This window comes from Aptenodytes patagonicus, unplaced genomic scaffold (genome assembly GCF_965638725.1).
Source record: "Aptenodytes patagonicus unplaced genomic scaffold, bAptPat1.pri.cur scaffold_74, whole genome shotgun sequence".
NCBI lineage: Eukaryota > Metazoa > Chordata > Aves > Sphenisciformes > Spheniscidae > Aptenodytes > Aptenodytes patagonicus.
The window spans coordinates 116,177-134,453 of record NW_027472023.1 but is presented as its reverse complement, the minus strand read 5'-3'; the positions used below and the strand labels follow the sequence as shown (position 1 = coordinate 134,453).

The following is an 18,277-nucleotide window of genomic DNA, read 5'->3' as shown; positions in this document are numbered from 1 at the left end:
GTCTGGCCAGTCCATCTATAGTTGGTACCTCCGTGACTCATTATCGACAGGGTGTGGGCATATGACGTCGGTGCATTTCGTACAACCTTTCGCCACATGGACCACGTGCACCGGATTTCATCCGGGTCTTTGGACACCTGGCCGTCATCCAGGTTGTTACAGATCACCTCCACCACGGCTAATTCCCTCAGATACGGGATACCTCCCTCAAAGGTGGTGCATTTGCTTTGGGAATTTGCAAGTTCTTCCTTGAAGGGATACCTGTCCTTCACACTTGACAGGAGTCGCTGCCAAAGACTGAGGACTCCTGCCTTTTTTCCAATCCCTTTGCCAATGGCCTTATCCTTAGCCAAGGATCCCAGCTGCCGGGCTTCTTTACCTTCTAATTCCTGACTACTGGCCCCAATATCTCAGCATCGGAGTAACCAGCTGAGAATTAGCTCACCCGGTTGACGGCTAAAATCTTTTCGCATACCTCGCAGCTCACTTAGGCATAGGGATCGGGTGGTTTCGGTCTCATTTATGCTTTCAGTCTCTTCCTCCTCCTGCTCTTGTGACTGCGCTGCTGCAGAACAGGCTGCCTCTTCCGATTCTTTCTCCTGCTCCCTCTTAGGAGAAGCTTCTTCATCCCTTACTAAACGAGTTGACTTCCGCTTCCGTTGGTTCTTTTTAGTTCTAGGGGCGACTGATACAGTGTCTGCTTTAGCCATAGCGTCTGTTGGTATGTTTTCCCTCTCTTCTCCCTGAGGGTGCTGCATAACATCGAGCAGTGTTTGGCAGAAGCTGGCCAGGGCCCAGCACGGGGTGGGAAGTTGTGCCTCTTTGGAATAGCCACGGCATTTTTCTTTTTTTCCCCCAAATGTTCTATCACTGCATCAAGACCCTGCAGTTGTTTGGGAGTCAAGCTCCACACCATTGGAGGTGAGAAGTTCTCTAGATACCTGCCCATATTCTCCCACATGCCTTGCCACCCATGACCATCCTGTTGCGGAGCCTGGGTCATATTCCTAAATTGCTTGTTAACCTTAGACAAAACCAAAGCAATATTCCTAAGAAATACCAATAGAAGTATTTTAACTACCCAAGGATGTTCAAGATACTGAAAAGTTATTGTAACGAGGGAGAAAACGTCACAGAAGAAGGTAGTGAAGGTGCCATTCTGTATCTCCTCCACCAAAAAACCTCTCAGAGGAAGAAGTATAACTGTTAATTGTCTCCATGAGAGATACTAGATTAAGCTCAAGGTCATTGTTTTAATAACAAATCTCCCAGGCAAAACATCACTAATCGCTACAGAGCACAGCAAACTGCAAAAGCCAACACCAGTCTTCAACATGTACAGCAAAAAACCCAGCATGGCGCAGATCAGATAAACTAGTATCGAGAACAGATGCATCAAGACCGTGACCCGCAACTGTTAGCAGATATAAATCCCTTCTAATGCGCTCTGGTCATTCCGTTATTATCGCAAAGCCTTTGAGCCCCACGTCGGGTGCCAAAAAGGACGGTCGTGGTTTAACCCCAGCCAGCAACTAAGCACCACACCGCCGCTCGCTCACTCCCCCCGCAGCGGGATGGGGGAAGAGAATTGGAAGGGCAAGAGTGAGAAAACTCAGGGGTTGAGACAAAAACAGTTTAATAATTGAAATATAGCAGTAGTAATAATACTAATACTACTATAGTAATGGAAAAGAAGATAACAAAGAGCGAGAAATAAAACCCTAGAAAGACAAGTGATGCAAGTGAAAACAATTGCTCACCACCAACCGACTGATGCCCAGCCAGTCCCCGAGCAGCGGCCTCCCGCCGCGCCAACCTCCCCCCCCCAGGTTTATGGCTCAGCATGACGTCATATGGTAGGGGATAGCCCTTTGGTCAGTTGGGGTCAGCTGTCCCGGCTGTGCCCCCTCCCATCTTCTTGTGCACCCCCAGCCTGTTCGCTGGTGGGCTGGTGTGAGAAGCAGAAAAGGCCTCGATGCTGCGTAAGCACTGCTCAGCAATAACGAAAACATCCCTGTGTTACCAACACTCTTTCCAGCACTAATCCAAAACACAGCCCCATAGGAGGTACCGTGAAGAAATTTAACTCTATCCCAGCCAAAACCAGCACAGAGTTGTAACCAGAGCTTCCCCAGAGCTGTCAGAGCCAGGCCTGTGGACGTGAACACTTCAGACTCGTCAAGAGTTTGGAAAACCGGAGATAGGGGTGTGTTTGAAACTACAGGATCTGCGCCTCTGCTCCAAAAGGGAGACCACGTCAGGGTGTCTAAAAAAACCCAAGAGATTTGAGAAAGGTTATGAACAGACGTTCACAGGTGACATTTTCATCGTAGCGGAAAGTGTGAGAAGGGGACAGATGCCTGTGTACCGCTTAAGAGACTATGGTTGGGAAGCAAGTGGGGGGAAGTTTTACCCCAAAGATCTTCAAAAAGTGCACCCTGACAAGGACAAGACCTGCAAAATTGAGAAGATCATCCAGCAAAAGGGAAAGGAGGAAAGAAACAGCTGCTGGTGAAGTGGCGTGGCTGGCCCCAGAAATTTAGGGTAGGAGCTTCCCAGGTGCAGGACATCTCCTGACTGGCAGTGGAGTGGGGGAAGAAGAAGGATGGCAGACAGGGGTTTCTACATTGCGCTCCCCAGCAATGCCAGCGGTGCCAGACTCTGCCCACAAAACACCAGCTCGCACATTCCCATACAGCTGGTGAGGCCCCTGGAACTCTGCGGGAAGTGGACAGTGGGGCTGGTGCAAACACCGTACCCACAGAGCTGGCATAGCATCAAGCAGGACACCATCTTTGAAATAGCGCTGCAGGGCGAGACAGGGCAGTAGCCTTTGCAGAAAGGCTATTATCCATCCCTCTCCATGTTGATGGGAGGTATGATCCATCTCATTAACCCCCACCACAAAGCTCCAGCTGTCAACTCTCCAGCAGTGAGCCTGGCCTATGACCCCGTCGTAAGGAAAACAAAGCTCAAAACGGATCAAAAGCCTTACACTTTTTCTACAACTGGGGATCTGGCACATATCTTGGGGTCTTCTCCGGGTGTTGCTGCTAAGAAATTTCTCTTTGTGGCAGCCATCACTGGAGGGTTTAAACTCACCCTATCGCCACATGGATCTTGTAGAGCACCAGCTTATCGGGGGCTCTGCGGTTCTGTATTGCGCTGGGTTTTGACGGGCGGGAATAACGGTGCGATCATGGCAGCGACATAGGATAAGCCGCACTACCGTGCCGGTAAACTGCCAGCACGTTGGCAAAATCAGCATTGAAATAAAGACTGGCCAGAACACGCATGCCTTATTTTGCTTTGGGAAGGTGACTGTGGGGCTGCATCTCTGCGCCTCGGTATTTTTTCATAGCTGGGAATGGGGAAGATTGCATAGATCCGAACAACAGCCTTCTGTACCTCTGCTGCAAGATTGTAAAAGCTGACAGTCAAACCTCAGAGCTGGTGAGGCCGTGGGTCTCGTGAATTACCCACTGGCCTCTATTCTCAGCCAGCTGGATGTTATGCTGGGGGACCGACTGAGAAGCCAGAGCAGAAACTGCTACCCCTCGTGCAACTTCCTTGAGCCGCCTCTCAATCACAGCCCTTGCACGCTGTCCGCGCACTTCTCCACGGGGCTGCTCCACAAAGACCCAGCCGGGCAGCAGGAACATTCGAGGGTTGAGGCAACGCTCAGCACTGATGGCCCAGAGCAGGAGGACTGTTCAGTCCCCTCCGCAGCCATCTGTTCTCTCAAGACAAGATTTCGTTGAACGGTGTGGATGTAAAAAAATTAGGCTGACACGCAGCAAAGACAGCTTTTGTTTGATGAGCTCCCCGGCAGCTCATCAGAATTTATTCATTTATTCATAAACTGAATAATGCGATTGCTATTCCATCGCTGGGATAAGGCCATTCCCCATTATTGTAATTACCAGACATAACCCCGTCTTTGTTCCTTTTTTTTTAAACTCTGCTCTTCCCAGTTGCTCATGACATCTTATCTTTTTTCATTTCCAAACCCATTTGTTTCAACCCATTTTATTTCTCGTCCTCTCTTCTTCTTCGTTCCATCCTCTCACATACCAGTTTCGCTACAAGATCAACTGAACCTATACATACACAACCACCAAAGCTAGTAATCCCGACAATCCCCCAACAGAATATACTTTAATGCTGTGTTAAGCAGCACTAAACTACGTCCACTTCTATTTTCTGTTACAATTTGACTTTCCCCTTCACTTCCCCCTGTTGTGAGTTGTTATGACATATGCCCATTCCTCGTTGCGAGTTTTTCAAATTCCTCTTTATGCGTGGGACCAAGGATCCCGGGCAGATAATCTGAGTTCCCAGTTGCCCATGTTGCAGTTGGGGTAACCTGAAAGAAAACACAAAACCAGCTTCATTCCCTTTGGGTACCGGATGATTTGGAGATCCACTGCTCGGAAACGAGATGTTCAGTACAGAGCCCAAATACCAGATTAAGCTCAAGGTCAGTGTTGAGCATCCCCAGCAAGTTTGGGATGCTTGTGGTCAAGCACCTTCCACATGGCACTTTGAAGGTGTGTTAGCAATATGCAAGGAAAACTCCCTTTTTGCAGGTGATTAACCTGGACGGTTTGTCCCACAGATAATTGATGATGATCTTTTTTGCCTGAAGTTGAAGGTACACTGTGGCTGCTATCAAAAGCTTTCCAGATCGGACTGCCAGTCATGGTCCGTCAATTGTTTAAGGCAGGGACTGCATTGGTAGAGTGATGTGGCCGCCCGTGAAATGAGGGCATGGGTAGCCCATACCTAGAACGCTAATAATCCCTACCCCGGTTAAAATATACTCCCATTTACTTGGAGGTTGGGGTAGGGGTCCTTTGAAATCTATTTGCCATCTCTCAGGTCGGCCCACTGTTGCCCAGCTAAAAATTTGGCTCAGGCCGATGTACAAAAGGGCAGCTAGCGACAAAATCTTGGCATTGTGCTTTAGAAATCGGCCACCCTCGGGGGCCCACTTGTCGAGATAGATCCAGGCCACCCATAAGTCCTAAGCTGTCACGTAACCAGCCCAGCATCATGCGATCAGAGGTGGAGGGAGTATATATGTTACGGGGAAGATCAGTAGCATTGCTCTTTCTAGGTTCTTAAGCAAAGCAATGTGCTTCATGGTTCCATCTGGCTCCTAGATCTGTGCCCTTCGTATGTGTGGATACGTGCCCTATTCGAAGAAGATTCCCATCATTCTTCTTTGCTCGAGCTATTAAATATAGCTTTTCCCCTAGTTCTTTTCCCCGGACTTCACTTTCTTCAGTTTTCCATCCTTCAGCTTTCCAGTATGGGAGCCACTGAGTGGCCCCAGCCCGTACCGCACAGGAATCGGTATATATTGTGCCGGCACCCCGTCCAGCAGCTAGCACTGCCACCTGGAGCTCAGCCAATTGAGCTGATCCCTCTATCTCCTGTGTTTTGGATGTCCCGTCTGAGGGCTGCAGGGGGGCAGCCCTTCCCTCCCACTTCCCTGTGAGCTGGTCCATCTGTAAGCCATCACTAGACCACACCTCGATATCCTCTTGTAAATCGGATGGGGGTGGTGCATGTTGAATGGGTGGGGGCAGCGTACCAAGGGGTGACAAGGCACCCCTTTGCCATTGGATACTGTACTCTGTCAGGCTCCCTGTAAGCCCTGTTCCCCTCATGACCCAGTCGCGACGTGCTGTGTACGTTGTCATTTCCTGAATTGTACTGGCGTGTGCCATTCCCTGAGGAACGGGAGCAGACTCTCTGATTCTTTTGAGGATAGGGAACGGGGTCTGAATTTCTAAGGCTGTGTCTGATGTGATGGGTTCAGTATCTAGTAGGGCTGGGTAAGTAGCCAGTAGTGATTTTTTTTCCCAGAGTGAATAGCGTGACTGGGAACCTTGCTACCCCTTTGATCCAAACCCTATGGGAGTTAATTGGGCCTTATTGGGCCCAACTCATTGCCACCATCTCCACTGATACCGTCTTTCTGCGAGTCCTATATGTAGGCTAAAGGGGGCCCCTGGTACTGCGGGGCCCATAGCCTGATACTCTAAAACATTGTGTCTTCACAAACAAAGCGCTTCTTTATGAGTAATTGTCCATTCCCAGGTAGCGTGCTTCTTCAACAGATCGTATGAGGGTTGGGCAGTTATAGTAAGCCCTGGAATATGGTCTCGCCAGAATCCTGCATTCCTTGTCGGAGCTCCTTCTTATTGGAGGGTGAGTTTAGCTGGGATATTTGCTGCAGGGTATCAGGGGGAGTACATCGCCTGCCATCTTGCCAGGTTATATGTCAAAAGGGAACCAGCTGGCTAGGTCCCTGTCATTTAGCTTCAGGGATGGTAATCCCCTTACCTTCCAGATGGGCTAGGAGGTGACCACGCATTCTTCGGCCCTCACTGGAGGAATCCCCTCCAATTAAAATGCCCCGTGCTAATAAAAGCCTGATGTGACAATGTAGGGCTATGTTTGCATCCTTGGGGTAATGGGGTGGAAGTATGCTTTATCCCATGCCCAGTAAAAGCCAAGCTCTCTTGATCCTCAGGTTGTAATGGGACCATGAAAAATGTATCTTTTACATCCACGGCAGCCACCCAAGGGTGGGCTGCTTGCTCTATCATGAAAAGAAGACCCGTGATAGATGGGACGGCAGCAGGTAAGGGTCCAGTATTTTCATTCAGTTTGCCATAATGTACCATCAAACGCCCGGTACTGTTAGGCTTACAGAGAGGCCACACAGGGCAGTTACACGGAGAGTGAGTTTTCTGAATAACACCCCATTGTCATAAATCGTGAGTAAGAGTAGTTATGCCTAGTGTGGCTTCAGGGCTAATATCATATTGTCATACATGAGTCAAGGCATTTTTGGGTAATTTAGGTGTGGCCTGTAGTAGAAAAGTAGTGGATCCCTTGGCTGGTGTTTCATCTATAGAGACTACGGAGTTCTGGGTCTGATGGTTTGGCCGCCAAGTGCCCGATGGAGTACTAACGGTCTGGGGTCTTAAAAGATCCATACCCACTATATTGTAGGACCTGCCCAGGGTACCCTTCATCCCCTCTGTCACCCACTCAGTGCCCCCGATCCCCTCAGTTAACCCCAGAAACCTCAGCCCCAAAGATGCCTCTGCTTCCCCCCAGACAGCCCCGATACCCTCAGTTACCCTTCCAGGCATCCCAGCTCTCCCGCTCGGATGTCTTCAATCTACTCAAATGCCCCCTAAATGCCACTGGTCACCTCAGTTTCCCCCACAAGACCCCGATCCCCTCAGTTACCCCCTCAGAAGACCCTGATCCCTTCAGTTCCCCCCTCCAGACACCTCCAATCCTTTGAGTTCCCCTCAGACTCCCTCCATCTCCTCACTTCCCCCCTGCACACCCTCCATTGCCTTCACTTCTCCCCAGACACCCCCATCATCTTAGCTCTCTCCCAACACCCCCGACCCCTTTACCTCCCCCACCCATACCCTCCTGATCCCATCAGTTCCCCCCAGACAGCCCACTCCTTCCAGGTACCCCAGGCACCTGCTCCCCCCAAGGTCCTGCTTCCTCCAGAATCCCCCTGGCCCGGTCCCTGGCCAGGCCCTGCACTCACAATGCCGGGCAGGTCGCCATACTTGGGGTCAGACGTGGCCGGGGGAGCATTTACAAGGGAGTGCGACGGAAGGGAGTTCTTCCCCCCACCACAGTCTGGGTGGAGGGCCATGGTGGGGAGCTCTTTCCCCAAAAAAGATGGAGGCTGAGGGGGGGAGTTGTTTCCTCCCCAAAAAGGAGTGGTGACACAGAAGAAGAACATAGAAAGGGAACTGGGAAGGATTCACAGGGAAAACTAAATCCAGTCAGTGGCACTGAGCACAGGAAACCCTTCCATGATGAGTTTGCCCACTTCGTGGCTTTCTTTGGTTTGCTCTTCCCAGTGGTATCCTGGTTGGGTATTTTTCCAGTTTCCGGCCCAATATTGGTGCTGTAGCAGAGGTTTGTTTTCATAGAACCATCGAATCATAGAATGGTTTGGCTTGGAAAGGACCTTTAAAGGTCATCTAGTCCAACCCCGCCCTGCAATGAGCAGGGACTTCTTCAACTAGACCAGGTTGCTCAAAGCCCCGTCCAGCCTGACCTTGAATGTTTTCAGGGATGGGGCATCTACAGCCTCTCCGGGCAACCTGTGCCAGTGTTTCACCACCCTCATCATAAAAAATTTCTTCCATATACCTAGTCTGAATCTACCTTCTTTTAGTTTAATACCATTACCCCTGGCCCTATCGCTGCAGGCCCTACTAAAAAGCCTGTCCCCATCTTTCTTATAAGCCCCCTTTCAGTATTGAAAGGCTGCAATAAGGTCTCCCCGGAGCCTCCTCTTCTCCAGGCTGAACAGCCCCAATTCTCTCAGCCTTTCTTCATAGCAGAGGTGTTCCATCCCTCTGATCATTTTTGTGGCCCTCCTCTGGACCTGCTCCAACAGCTCCATGTCTTTCCTGTACTGAGGACTCCAGAGCTGGACACGGTACTGCGGGTGGGGTCTCACCAGAGCAGAGTAGAGGGGCAGAATCACCTCCCTCCACCTGCTGGCCGCACTGAGAATCATAGAATCATGGAGTCATTTAGGTTGCAAAGGAGCTTTAAGATCATCAAGTCCAACCATTAGCCTAACACTGCCAAGTCCACCACTAAACCATGTCCCTAAGCGCCACACCTCCACGTCTTTTCAATACCTCCGGAGAGGATGACTCCAGCTCTTCCCTGGGCAGCCTGTTCCAATGTTTAACCACTCTTTCTGTAAACAAAATCTTCCTCATGTCCAATCTAAACCTCCCCTGGCGCAACCTGAGGCTGTTTCCTCTTGTCCTATCACTTCTTACTTGGGAGAAGAGACCGACATCCCGTAAAGACACTCCCCGACAGAGGATTTTGCTTCATTATTAGTAACAAAATGGTGAACCTTCCCCTCCTTTTGCAGCTTCTTTGAAGGCTGGTTTAAGAATCCTTTGTCCGTGTCAGTCTGTAATTTCTGAGACTTGCGCTTGCTCATTCTTTCCGTCAAAGACTTCCTTTAACATCAGAATGATCAGAACGGGAGCGTGTCACTTGCATCATGATTTGCTCAAAAAACCTCCAGGCTGTTAAACATTGGGTTTGGATTCATTCACAGTGCCCTAAGCACTGCCCCAACACAGCCACACGATCCCAGAAGGTACAAGACTTCATGTGCTTCCATTAAAATACACAACGGCAAATTTGCCCTGCAACAGTTCTGAGTGGCCTCATTACCTTTACACCGTCCTGAAAGGTCCATTTCTTGCATTATTGCCAAAAGAGTCATCACTCTATTTCTCACAACTCACATTTTCTTTAGCAAATGCTGCTGCAGGATCTATCACAGCCTCTAGGGGGAAGGTTCATCTTGCTTTAATCCTTAGCGGGAAGCTGCTCCTGAAGAGCTGAGTGAAGTAGCCCAGCGGGAAAGAAAAATTCTTGACAAAGGGTCAGAGTCTTCGGCCATGAGAAAAAAAACATGAGCGATGCTTCACAGTGATGCTTAAATGTAATGTTAAAACTCCTCTGAGAATACAAACTCTCTCTCTCTCTCCCTCTCTCCCTCCCCTCTTATATATACGCTTATATATACAGACATTTCCCGTATTCCATTCAACTCTACGTTGTCACTTTCTGACTGTCTTTACTTTTGAAAAGAAAGTAATAATTTCAATAACATCATGAAGCATCCGTTCCCGGCTGGGAGACGTTTCTGTCTACTGAGGCAAGTATCTTCCCTGGGTACCTTCTCTTCAGGATAGAAGAGGGTAACTGTCTTGCCCCTCTGACTATTAAGATCGTCTCTAAGAAGGTAGATTCGTTAAAGGATGGTTGACTGTTGTCAGCAACGAAATGCATGTATTAATTCCATGTAGACGTTTTCTCCCCTGCGCTTAGCAGGAAATTTAATATAGGCGGCAGAGAGAGACCTTTCCCATTTAGTCTTGGTGCAAGTAGACTAAAATACGCTTTCTTCTCCCATTCCTTAACCCACGTCCTTTTTACAAACGTTTGCACCCATGTCAGCTCTTGTAGAGGTTTTCCTAAATGCTCCTCGTTTAGCTTCATCTCGTTTGAAAGCAATTACGACTAAGTTGCTAACACCACGGCCACCCGGGGGCTGTTTGGGCTCAGAGGCAAAGTTGGACCCCAAAGGCGGAAGCCCTTATTACCCCTATTAACCCATCCCCGAAACTCCCCCCTCGCTCATCCCTGACTGCGAGCGGCACCACAGCCCCAGCACCCCCAACCTGAACCGACCCCAACAGCGCAACTGAGCCCATGCTCTGACCAGCTGCAGAGACCCTGATGACGGCCCCAAAGACCCGCGAGCCTCAGCCATGAGCTCCCAGCCTCGCACATCCCCTAACCCCCACACAGGGCCAGAGCAAGCCTGGGATCGGGACCCCCTGGGACTGCGCCCGACCTCGGCAGGACAGGTCCCAGGGGGCACTGTTGATGTTACTGGTGGCTGAGCTGCTGCTAAGTCCCTGCATGCATCCCCCGGTAAACATCCCCCACCCCCACCCCCCACCCCCCATTAATGCCCCCCCAGCCATGGCTGACCCCAAGTACGCTGCCCTGCCCAGCATCACGAGTGTGGGGCTGAGCCGGGAAGCAGGCCAGGGCCAGGATGTCTAGAGGGGCAGCGGGGGGGGGGGGGGGAGCGGGTACGTGGTTGCCCCTTGTCCTGGCACTACAAGCCTTGGTAAAAGGTCTCCCTCCATCTTTCTTCTAAGCCCCCTTTATATACTGAAAGGCCGCAGGAAGGTCTGCCCAGACCGTGCATTGGGCACGGATGCGCTGGAGGGGTCTGCAGCCCTCCTTGGGGGCGAGCCTCTGCAGGAGCATGGCAGATGTCTGCTGCCTTCCATCTGGCCCAGCACAGGAGCAGCCCAGGATGAAAGGGCCCGACCTGAGCTGGTCCTTCTCCAGGCTGTCGAGCTGCCACACATCTTCTTTGTTTTACTATTCTTCCTAAAGGAGCTCTTGGGCCTGCAGGTGGTCATTGTGGCTCGTCGTCTTCCCATGAACCTGTACTCGGTCCATAGAGGTGTACAGGCAGAGTCATCGTGGGGAGCGCACAGGCAGAAGGGAAAGCAGCAGCCACCTCCCTCGAACCCGTCAGCTGACATTCATTGACAAGGTGACGCACTTGTCCTACAATCACAGATTTCTTTATTCTCTTTCTCGTTTTATTTCAAAAGAACCGGGACCTCGCTGGGCGGCTCCCAAAGGCGGCCGCCAGCTTTGGTGGCAGGACCCAGTTAAGGATGTCCCTCTTCAGCAGCACCAGGATGAGGACAGCAAACTGCAGCAAGGCGAGGAACAGAAGAAGTCTCCTGGGGGACAGGAGAGGGGTCAGGCAGAGCAGGGGGCAAATTTGTCTCAGCTCTTTCCAGCCACCCTCTTTCGAACACCACCATGGGATCTTGCACCATGCTGGGCACAGCACTCCCTGCTCAGGACTGGAGTGAGGGGCACGGGCATCTCTCTCAGCCCTACTGTACGTCTCCCAAGTGGGCCCCAAAATCCCCCGCTATGCGCCCCCCAAGCTGGGAAGAAAAGAAATACCGAAACTCTTCATCCCAGAGAAGTCCAAAGCTGCCTAATGCCCTCGGACCACTGGCACGGGCATCCCACTGCCTACGGAAGAGCCCCAGCACCCCAAGCCCCCCGGGAAACTCACCTCAGCCAAGAAGTGACCTTATGCCTCCTTGAAGCCCGCTGCTCCTCCTACAGGCCAAGGCACAGCAGGGATATGTGTTAGGGTGCGCGAGCTGGCCGAGGTTTGAGGGCTCAGACCCCGTCCCTCGTCCTCGCTGAGATTGGTGCCCTCATGTCCCCCAGGCACAGTGCAGACCCATCCCTCCCCAAGGCCCACAGCGGGGTTGTCTGTCCTACCAGCCGCACAGCCACCATCTCCTGCAGCAGCGACGGATTGGTCTCGTCTGCCTGCACCGTCTTCCTCCTGCTGTGGACACCGTGGAGTTCTAGGCTGTGAGAAGAGACCTCGGCCGGCATGGCGGTCTCCCAGGAGGCCAACAGGGAGCCAGGGTGCTGCCCAGCCTCTGCTGGGGCTGGCACCAGGCACCCCTGGCACCCCAGCACTGCACAGACCCACCCCCCGCCCCTGTCCTGCCCCAGGCCTGGGGGGCATGGAGGAGAGCCTGGGAGCTGCTCAGAGTTGTGCAGAGCTGCTTCCAGGAGTCCCGAGTTGCTCAGAGATGTGTTGAGCCGCATAGGAGAAGACAAAGGGCTCTCCCGAGCAGGCTGGAGGAGCGGACAGGAGCCAGAAAGATGTCTGCAAGTGGCAGAGGTCTGCCTGGAGCAGCTCAGCACCCCCCACCCCCCTGTCCCAGGTTTCAGTCAGGGCCCCATCGCCACTCACAATGCTGTTGGCTCTTGGAGGCCTTTCTGTCTCTCCTGGAGGCGCTGGAGCTTGTTCCTGAGCAGCTGGACAAGCAAAGGGCCCAGTCAAGAGTCCATGCCATGCCCGCTCTGAGGGGGCTTCCCCCCACAAACATGTTGAGCCCCCGTCCCTCCTGTCCCCAGTACCTTCTTGACCTCAGCCTGCTCCTGAACAGCTTCTGCCAGATCTGACCACTGCTCCCACTGCAAAGCAAGTGGGACACATTGCAGGGAGCCATGGTGGGAAAGGGCATCCCCAGTCAGTCCCCAGGGCACTGGGAGGTCAGGCCAAGGCCAGGGCGGCAGGCACCCAGGTGTCCTGGGGCTAGCACCATTGCCCAGCAGCTCTGGCTGCTCCCTGAGGGATTTCTGGATCTGGGTCACACACCTTGATCAGCTCCTGCACTGCTGTGCCTCCCTCTGTCTTTCCCTGAAAGAGGTCTGCCTGGGAGGGAAAAGAGAACAGGAGCGTCTCCAGGAGGGGCAGGGGGGTGGAGGAGGACCCCCATGACAGCGGCCAGGGTGCAACACCAGACTACCCACTGCCCCCCGTGCCTGAGTTCCTGTTACACACGGCGTCCCCAGACACACGAGTGGGGGTCACTCATCCCACCCCCTTCCCCAAAGCCATGTTGCTGTGCCTGCAGACCCACAGCAGGCTCCCTTGAGCAGCACAGCCACAGCCAAGAGCCTGGGAGATCCCTCCATCATGGACGCCATATCCCAGGGTAAATGTCCTCCCCAGCCACACCACTGCCCATGGCTGCTGGGGTGCGCGGACCCAGCACTGGCACCCCCGTCCCTGACCCTGTCAGGACGGGCCTCCTTCTCCCCTGTACCTTCTGTGCCTCTCCCAGGCTGGCGGCTGCCTCCCTGTTTGCCACCTGAACGTGCTCCTGCGGGAGAGGTGGGCAAGAGGAGCAGCCATCAGGGCGCTGGGACACTCCCGCGAGTGCAGTCCCCTCCGCATTATCCCCTCCCGGCTCCCTTCAGGCACTGCCTTTGCCCTCACCTCCCCTCTCCTTCCCAGCCCTGCAGGCACTGCAGGCAGGCAGAGAGACCCCCAGGCCAAAGTATCGACACAGTCCACATCTGGACATGGTCCTGAGCAACTGGCTCTAGGTGACCCTGCCTGAGCAGGGCCATTGCACAAGGCAAGATGATCTCCAGAGGTCCCTTCCAACCTCAGCCAGTGTGTGATTCTGTGAACTCACCTTTGTCTGGGCCACCAGCCCCTCCAGCTGCTGGAGCTCCTGGCGGTTGTTTTTGAAATGCCGCGCCACGACACAGTTCTGGGAAGAGGAGCCGGACAGAGGCACTGAGCCCCTGACACAGCCCCAACCACCGCAGCTGGGGGACATGGGCAGAGGAGGGGACACTGACCTTCATGCTGAGCTGCTCCATGGTTTCCTGCAGCTCCTGCCGCTTCTTCCCCTGCGTGGGGAAAGGTGGGGTCAGGGGCTCGGGTCTCGCAGCCCCCAGCCCCCAGGGACAAGGGGAACACTCCACACCTACCAGACGCCACAGCAGCTCCTTGTGCCTCTGTGACTCAGCAGAACACTGAGCCAGGCACTCCCGGATCATGCGGAGGTCTTGCTTTACTGCTTCTGCCTGCATGGCTGCACCTGCGCATCGAGAGCCAGCAGGGTGTGAAGGGCACGGCCACGGGCACTATCAGGCATGGACACTCGCGGGAACGCTGCCCTACCCTGGCACACAATTGCACATGGACACGTGGGTGGGATCAGGGGAATGCACCACCGCATGGCTGTGAACCGGCATGCCACCCTGCTCACCTCCAGCTGTGCCCAGCACCGCAGGTGCTGGCACAGGTACAGCCGTATGCCCGCGGGCACAGCCATGCAGCGCCTTGTGCTCCCCAAGCACAGGTGCACGCACGCGCTCTCATGCACAGGACACGACCATGCACATGGACAGTCAAGAAAGCCCAGGGCTGGCACGGGAGCCTCCCTGCAGAGAGGAGCACTACTTCCGTGCCCAGCTTGGCCTGCGACAGCTGGGTGCTGAGCACGTGGCAGGAGGTGGGGCGGGCCACCAGGGATCGCTGAGAAGAGAAGGAGCTTCCCCTGCCCTGCTGTGCCAGGCGCTCATGGGCCCCCTCCTGCCTGTGGGGCTGCCCTGCCCTGGGGCCTCTGTGACGCCACCTCCAGCGTCAACACCCCACCCTGTGAGGTCAACACACCTCCACCTCCGGGATCCCCTTCCTTTTGTTCCCCCACCAGCCCCAGCAGCAAGTGCAGCCTCCCTGCCTGGCCCTGCCTCGGCCCACGCTACTGCCTTCCTCCCACTGCTCGCAGCAACACACAGACCCCTGGCCACCCTCCTCGCCCGGCCGTGGGCCGTGGGGACCGTGGGGATACTGTGCCCTCACCGTTCTCTCCCCCGTCAGGGACCTTCCACTGCACCGTGGACACAGGACAGGTCGCTGGCGAGTACTCTCCAAACTCCTGCCCGGCAGCACCGAGGTTCTCCTCCAGATGCTCCCCCACCTCCAGGAGCAGCCCCCTTTATACCTGCCAGGGTGCCCATGTCACAAGCCCACAGTGACATCACGGTGACACGGCCACCGCTGCCCACTGTGACATGGCAATCACCTCCCCGGGGCTGGTGGCAAGAGCTGAAGTGGGGCCCAGTCGTGGCCACCGGGGAAACAGGGCGTCACTCTCAGCACCCACCCTTAGAGCATGGGTGGGAGCAACCACGGGCACCGCATGTTGGCATCTTCCTGTGGTGTATGCCTGTCCCATGGCAGTCCAGCTGTGGCAGCTCCCCACCCCAAGTCCAAGCAGGACCCAGGCTGCGCATGTACTCCCAGCAGGAACATGCAGACACTCACAGACACGTACGTGCACCACGGGTGTGCACATGTGCACGGACAGACACACTACGTGGGCTCCAGCACAGGGCTCAACCATCCATCCTCCACCAGGATCCAGCATTCAGTCCCAGGTGGAAACTTCAGCCGGGAAAGGGGAAAAATAAAGGCGAGCCCTCTGCTCTAGCCTGGGCAGACACCCTGCTTGCAGACTCCCAAGAGGAATGGGGTGTCTCTCTTGCTCAGAGAGCCGTGGCTGCTGGCACATGGGGGGACACCAGGAGGAAGGGGTTGGGGGCACGCAGCAGGCAGGCAGTGACCCACGTGCTTCAGCTCTGGCCCTTTGAGCGGCTGCGTGCAGCGGCACCGCATTCAGGAGTTGGCAGACCGGGTCACTCTGGCCTCCATCCAACAGGGCCTTTCCCCTTGGCAGCAAAACCTGTGAGTGGCTGGAGAAGCTGTCAGGGAGCAGCCGGGGCTGTGCCAGCCAGTGGCTGTGGGGTCATTGGGGACAGGGCCACCGGCTACGAGATTGCTCAAGTGGGCCCCATGGGATGGAGTGCAAGCGGCAACGGGGCCATGGGGACAGCACCGCTGGGGATGGGGCCAGGGGGCCAGTGGGCTGTGGGGCCAGCAGGGACGGGAGCCTAGGGAGGGAGGCAGACCAGGGTCATGGGGACTGTGGGGAGGGAGAAGGGCACAGGCTGGTGGGCTGTGGCGTGGAAGGGCAGCATGGGGGCCATACGGGCCATGGAGTGAGAGGGCAGGCGGGTGGCTGTGGGGCCATGGGGAGCTGTGGGGAGAAAGGGAGGGGGCTTGGGGGAGGTCTAGGGGGCTGTGGATGATAACGTTTGCCGGCCTCCGTGTAAATGCATCCCCGGCTGCTGGAGCCTGAGTTAATGTCGGACATGATTACGGGGGTTGGCCTGCACAGTGCTAAATGGTTGCCAAAAAGGTGGAGTAAAAAATACTACCGTGGCCTGAGAAGATGGTGGTTCCACCTGATTATATAGTGTCATAAAAACTCCAGGGATGCAGGGAGGGAGGGCAGGTGAAGCTGGCACGCAGGGACCTGGCTTGCGGCAGGCAGGGTGGCAGCACCCAGTGCCTAGCAGATGAGACTGGGCCTGGGCTCGAGGGGCTACAGGGACTGACACGCGATGCAAGACCCTCTCCCTGCGCCCCAACAAACACGCCCGAGCACATGGAGGTGGAGATAGAAAAGGCTTTGCGTGGGGGGACTGTCAAAAGAGCAGCGGCCCCTCACTGACCACGGGGAGGATTTTTCCCAGTGCATATGCCAGGTGGGTGTAGGTCTCCTCACACAGCACACACAACAGCAGTCCGTAGAAGAGCTGGGGGTCCTATGAGGAGGTGCAGAACTGGCCCTGGACAGTTCTCGTAGCAAGCCGACAGTCTGGAGAAGGATCGGCTCAGGTTGGGCCCTTTTGTCCTGGGCTGCTCCTGTGCTGGGCCAGCCTAAAGGCAAGCAGACATCTGCCATGCTCCTGCAGAGGCTCACCCCTGCGGAGGGCTGCAGACCGCCCCAGCGCACCCGTGCCCAATAAGATCATGGAGCACATCCTCCCGGAAGGCATGTCAGAACATATTGAAGACAGGCAGGTGATTACAGACAGCCAACATGGCTTCACCAAGGGCAAACTGCGCATGAGCCAAAATGGATTGAGCGCAGTCCTGTGGAGAAGGACATGGGGATCCTGGTGGATGAGAAATTGGACATGAGGCAGCCATGTGCGCTTGCAATCCCAGAAAGTCAATCGTATCCTGGGCTGCATCCAAAGAAGCGTGGCCAGCAGGTGGAGGGAGGGGATTCTCCCCCTCTACTCCGCTCTGGTGAGACCCCACCTGGAGCATCCAGCTCTGGAGTCCCCAGTCCAAGAAAGACATGGTCCTCTTAGAGTGGGTCCAGAGGATTGCCACAAAAGTGATCCAAGGTCTGGAACACCTCTGCTATGAAGAAAGGCTGAGAGAGTTGGGGTTGTTCAGCCTGGAGTAGAGAAGGCTCTGGGCAGACCTTCCTGCGGCCTTTCCGTATATAAAGGGGGCTTAGAAGAAAGATGGAGGGAGACTTTTTACCAAGGCTTGTAGTGCCGGGACAAGGGGCAACGGTTTTAAACTGAAAGCGGGTAGGTTTAGCCTGGACATAAGGAAGAAATGTTTTACGATAAGGGTGGTGAGACAGTGGAACAGGTTGCCCAGAGAAGTTGTGGATGCCCCATCGCTGGAAAAGGGTTCAGGGTCAGGCTGGATGGGGCTCTGAGCAACCTGATCTAATGAGAGATGTCCCTGTCCATGGCAGGGGGGTTGGACTAGATGATCTTTAAAGGTCCCCTTCTGACCCAAACCATTCTATGATTCTATGAGCTGGAGCAGCCCCCACCCAGCTGCTCGCCAGGCGCAGCACATTGCCTCGGTGCCCAGACGGCCGTGGGCTAAGGAACATCCCTGGGCAGCCAGGGAGGCAGAGGAGGCGGTACAGGCCTTGCCGGGAAGCGCTCTGGGTGCCTGCAGCAGCTCTTCCTGGCCTGGGGACAGCGGCTGGCCCCAGCACTGGGAAGAGGGAGGCAGGGAGGCAGGGAGGCAGGGAGGGAGGCCAGGACAGCAGCACGACTCGAGAGAGAGAGCCAGCCTCCAGGTCGGCTGGCACATCCTCTAGCATTAACTAGCCAAGTGGCTTCTGCTACATGTCTATCCCAATGCTTGAATGTCCCAGCACCCACTGCTCTCAGTGTAGTTTTTAACAGTCCATTATATCGTTCAATTCTCCCAGAAGCTGGTGCATAATAGGCTGGTGCATGATGGGGGATGTGATACACCCAGTCAGTGCCACGCTCCTTGGCCCAGGTGTTTATGAGGCTGTTTCGGTAATGAGTCCCGTTGTCTGATTCAATTCTTTCAGGGGTGCCGTGCTGCCATAAAACTTTGCAACCAGGTTTCCAAAGAGTCTGGATTATTCTTTTCCCCTTTTCAAACACTTCC

General features: G+C 54.6%; 1 protein-coding gene across 1 annotated transcript; it reads right to left on the bottom strand.

The window, feature by feature from the left end:
- Positions 1–11,191: 11,191 nt before the first annotated feature.
- On the bottom strand, positions 11,192–14,058 carry LOC143173408 (uncharacterized). The gene is made up of 10 exons (XM_076363626.1): positions 13,957–14,058; positions 13,825–13,875; positions 13,656–13,733; positions 13,281–13,337; positions 12,830–12,886; positions 12,589–12,645; positions 12,422–12,486; positions 11,935–12,004; positions 11,720–11,766; positions 11,192–11,372 (listed from the first exon to the last, which is right to left on the bottom strand). Exons 1-10 carry the CDS (start codon positions 14,056–14,058, stop codon positions 11,231–11,233), a joined length of 726 nt encoding a protein of 241 aa, XP_076219741.1. The 3' UTR covers positions 11,192–11,230.
- Positions 14,059–18,277: the final 4,219 nt, after the last annotated feature.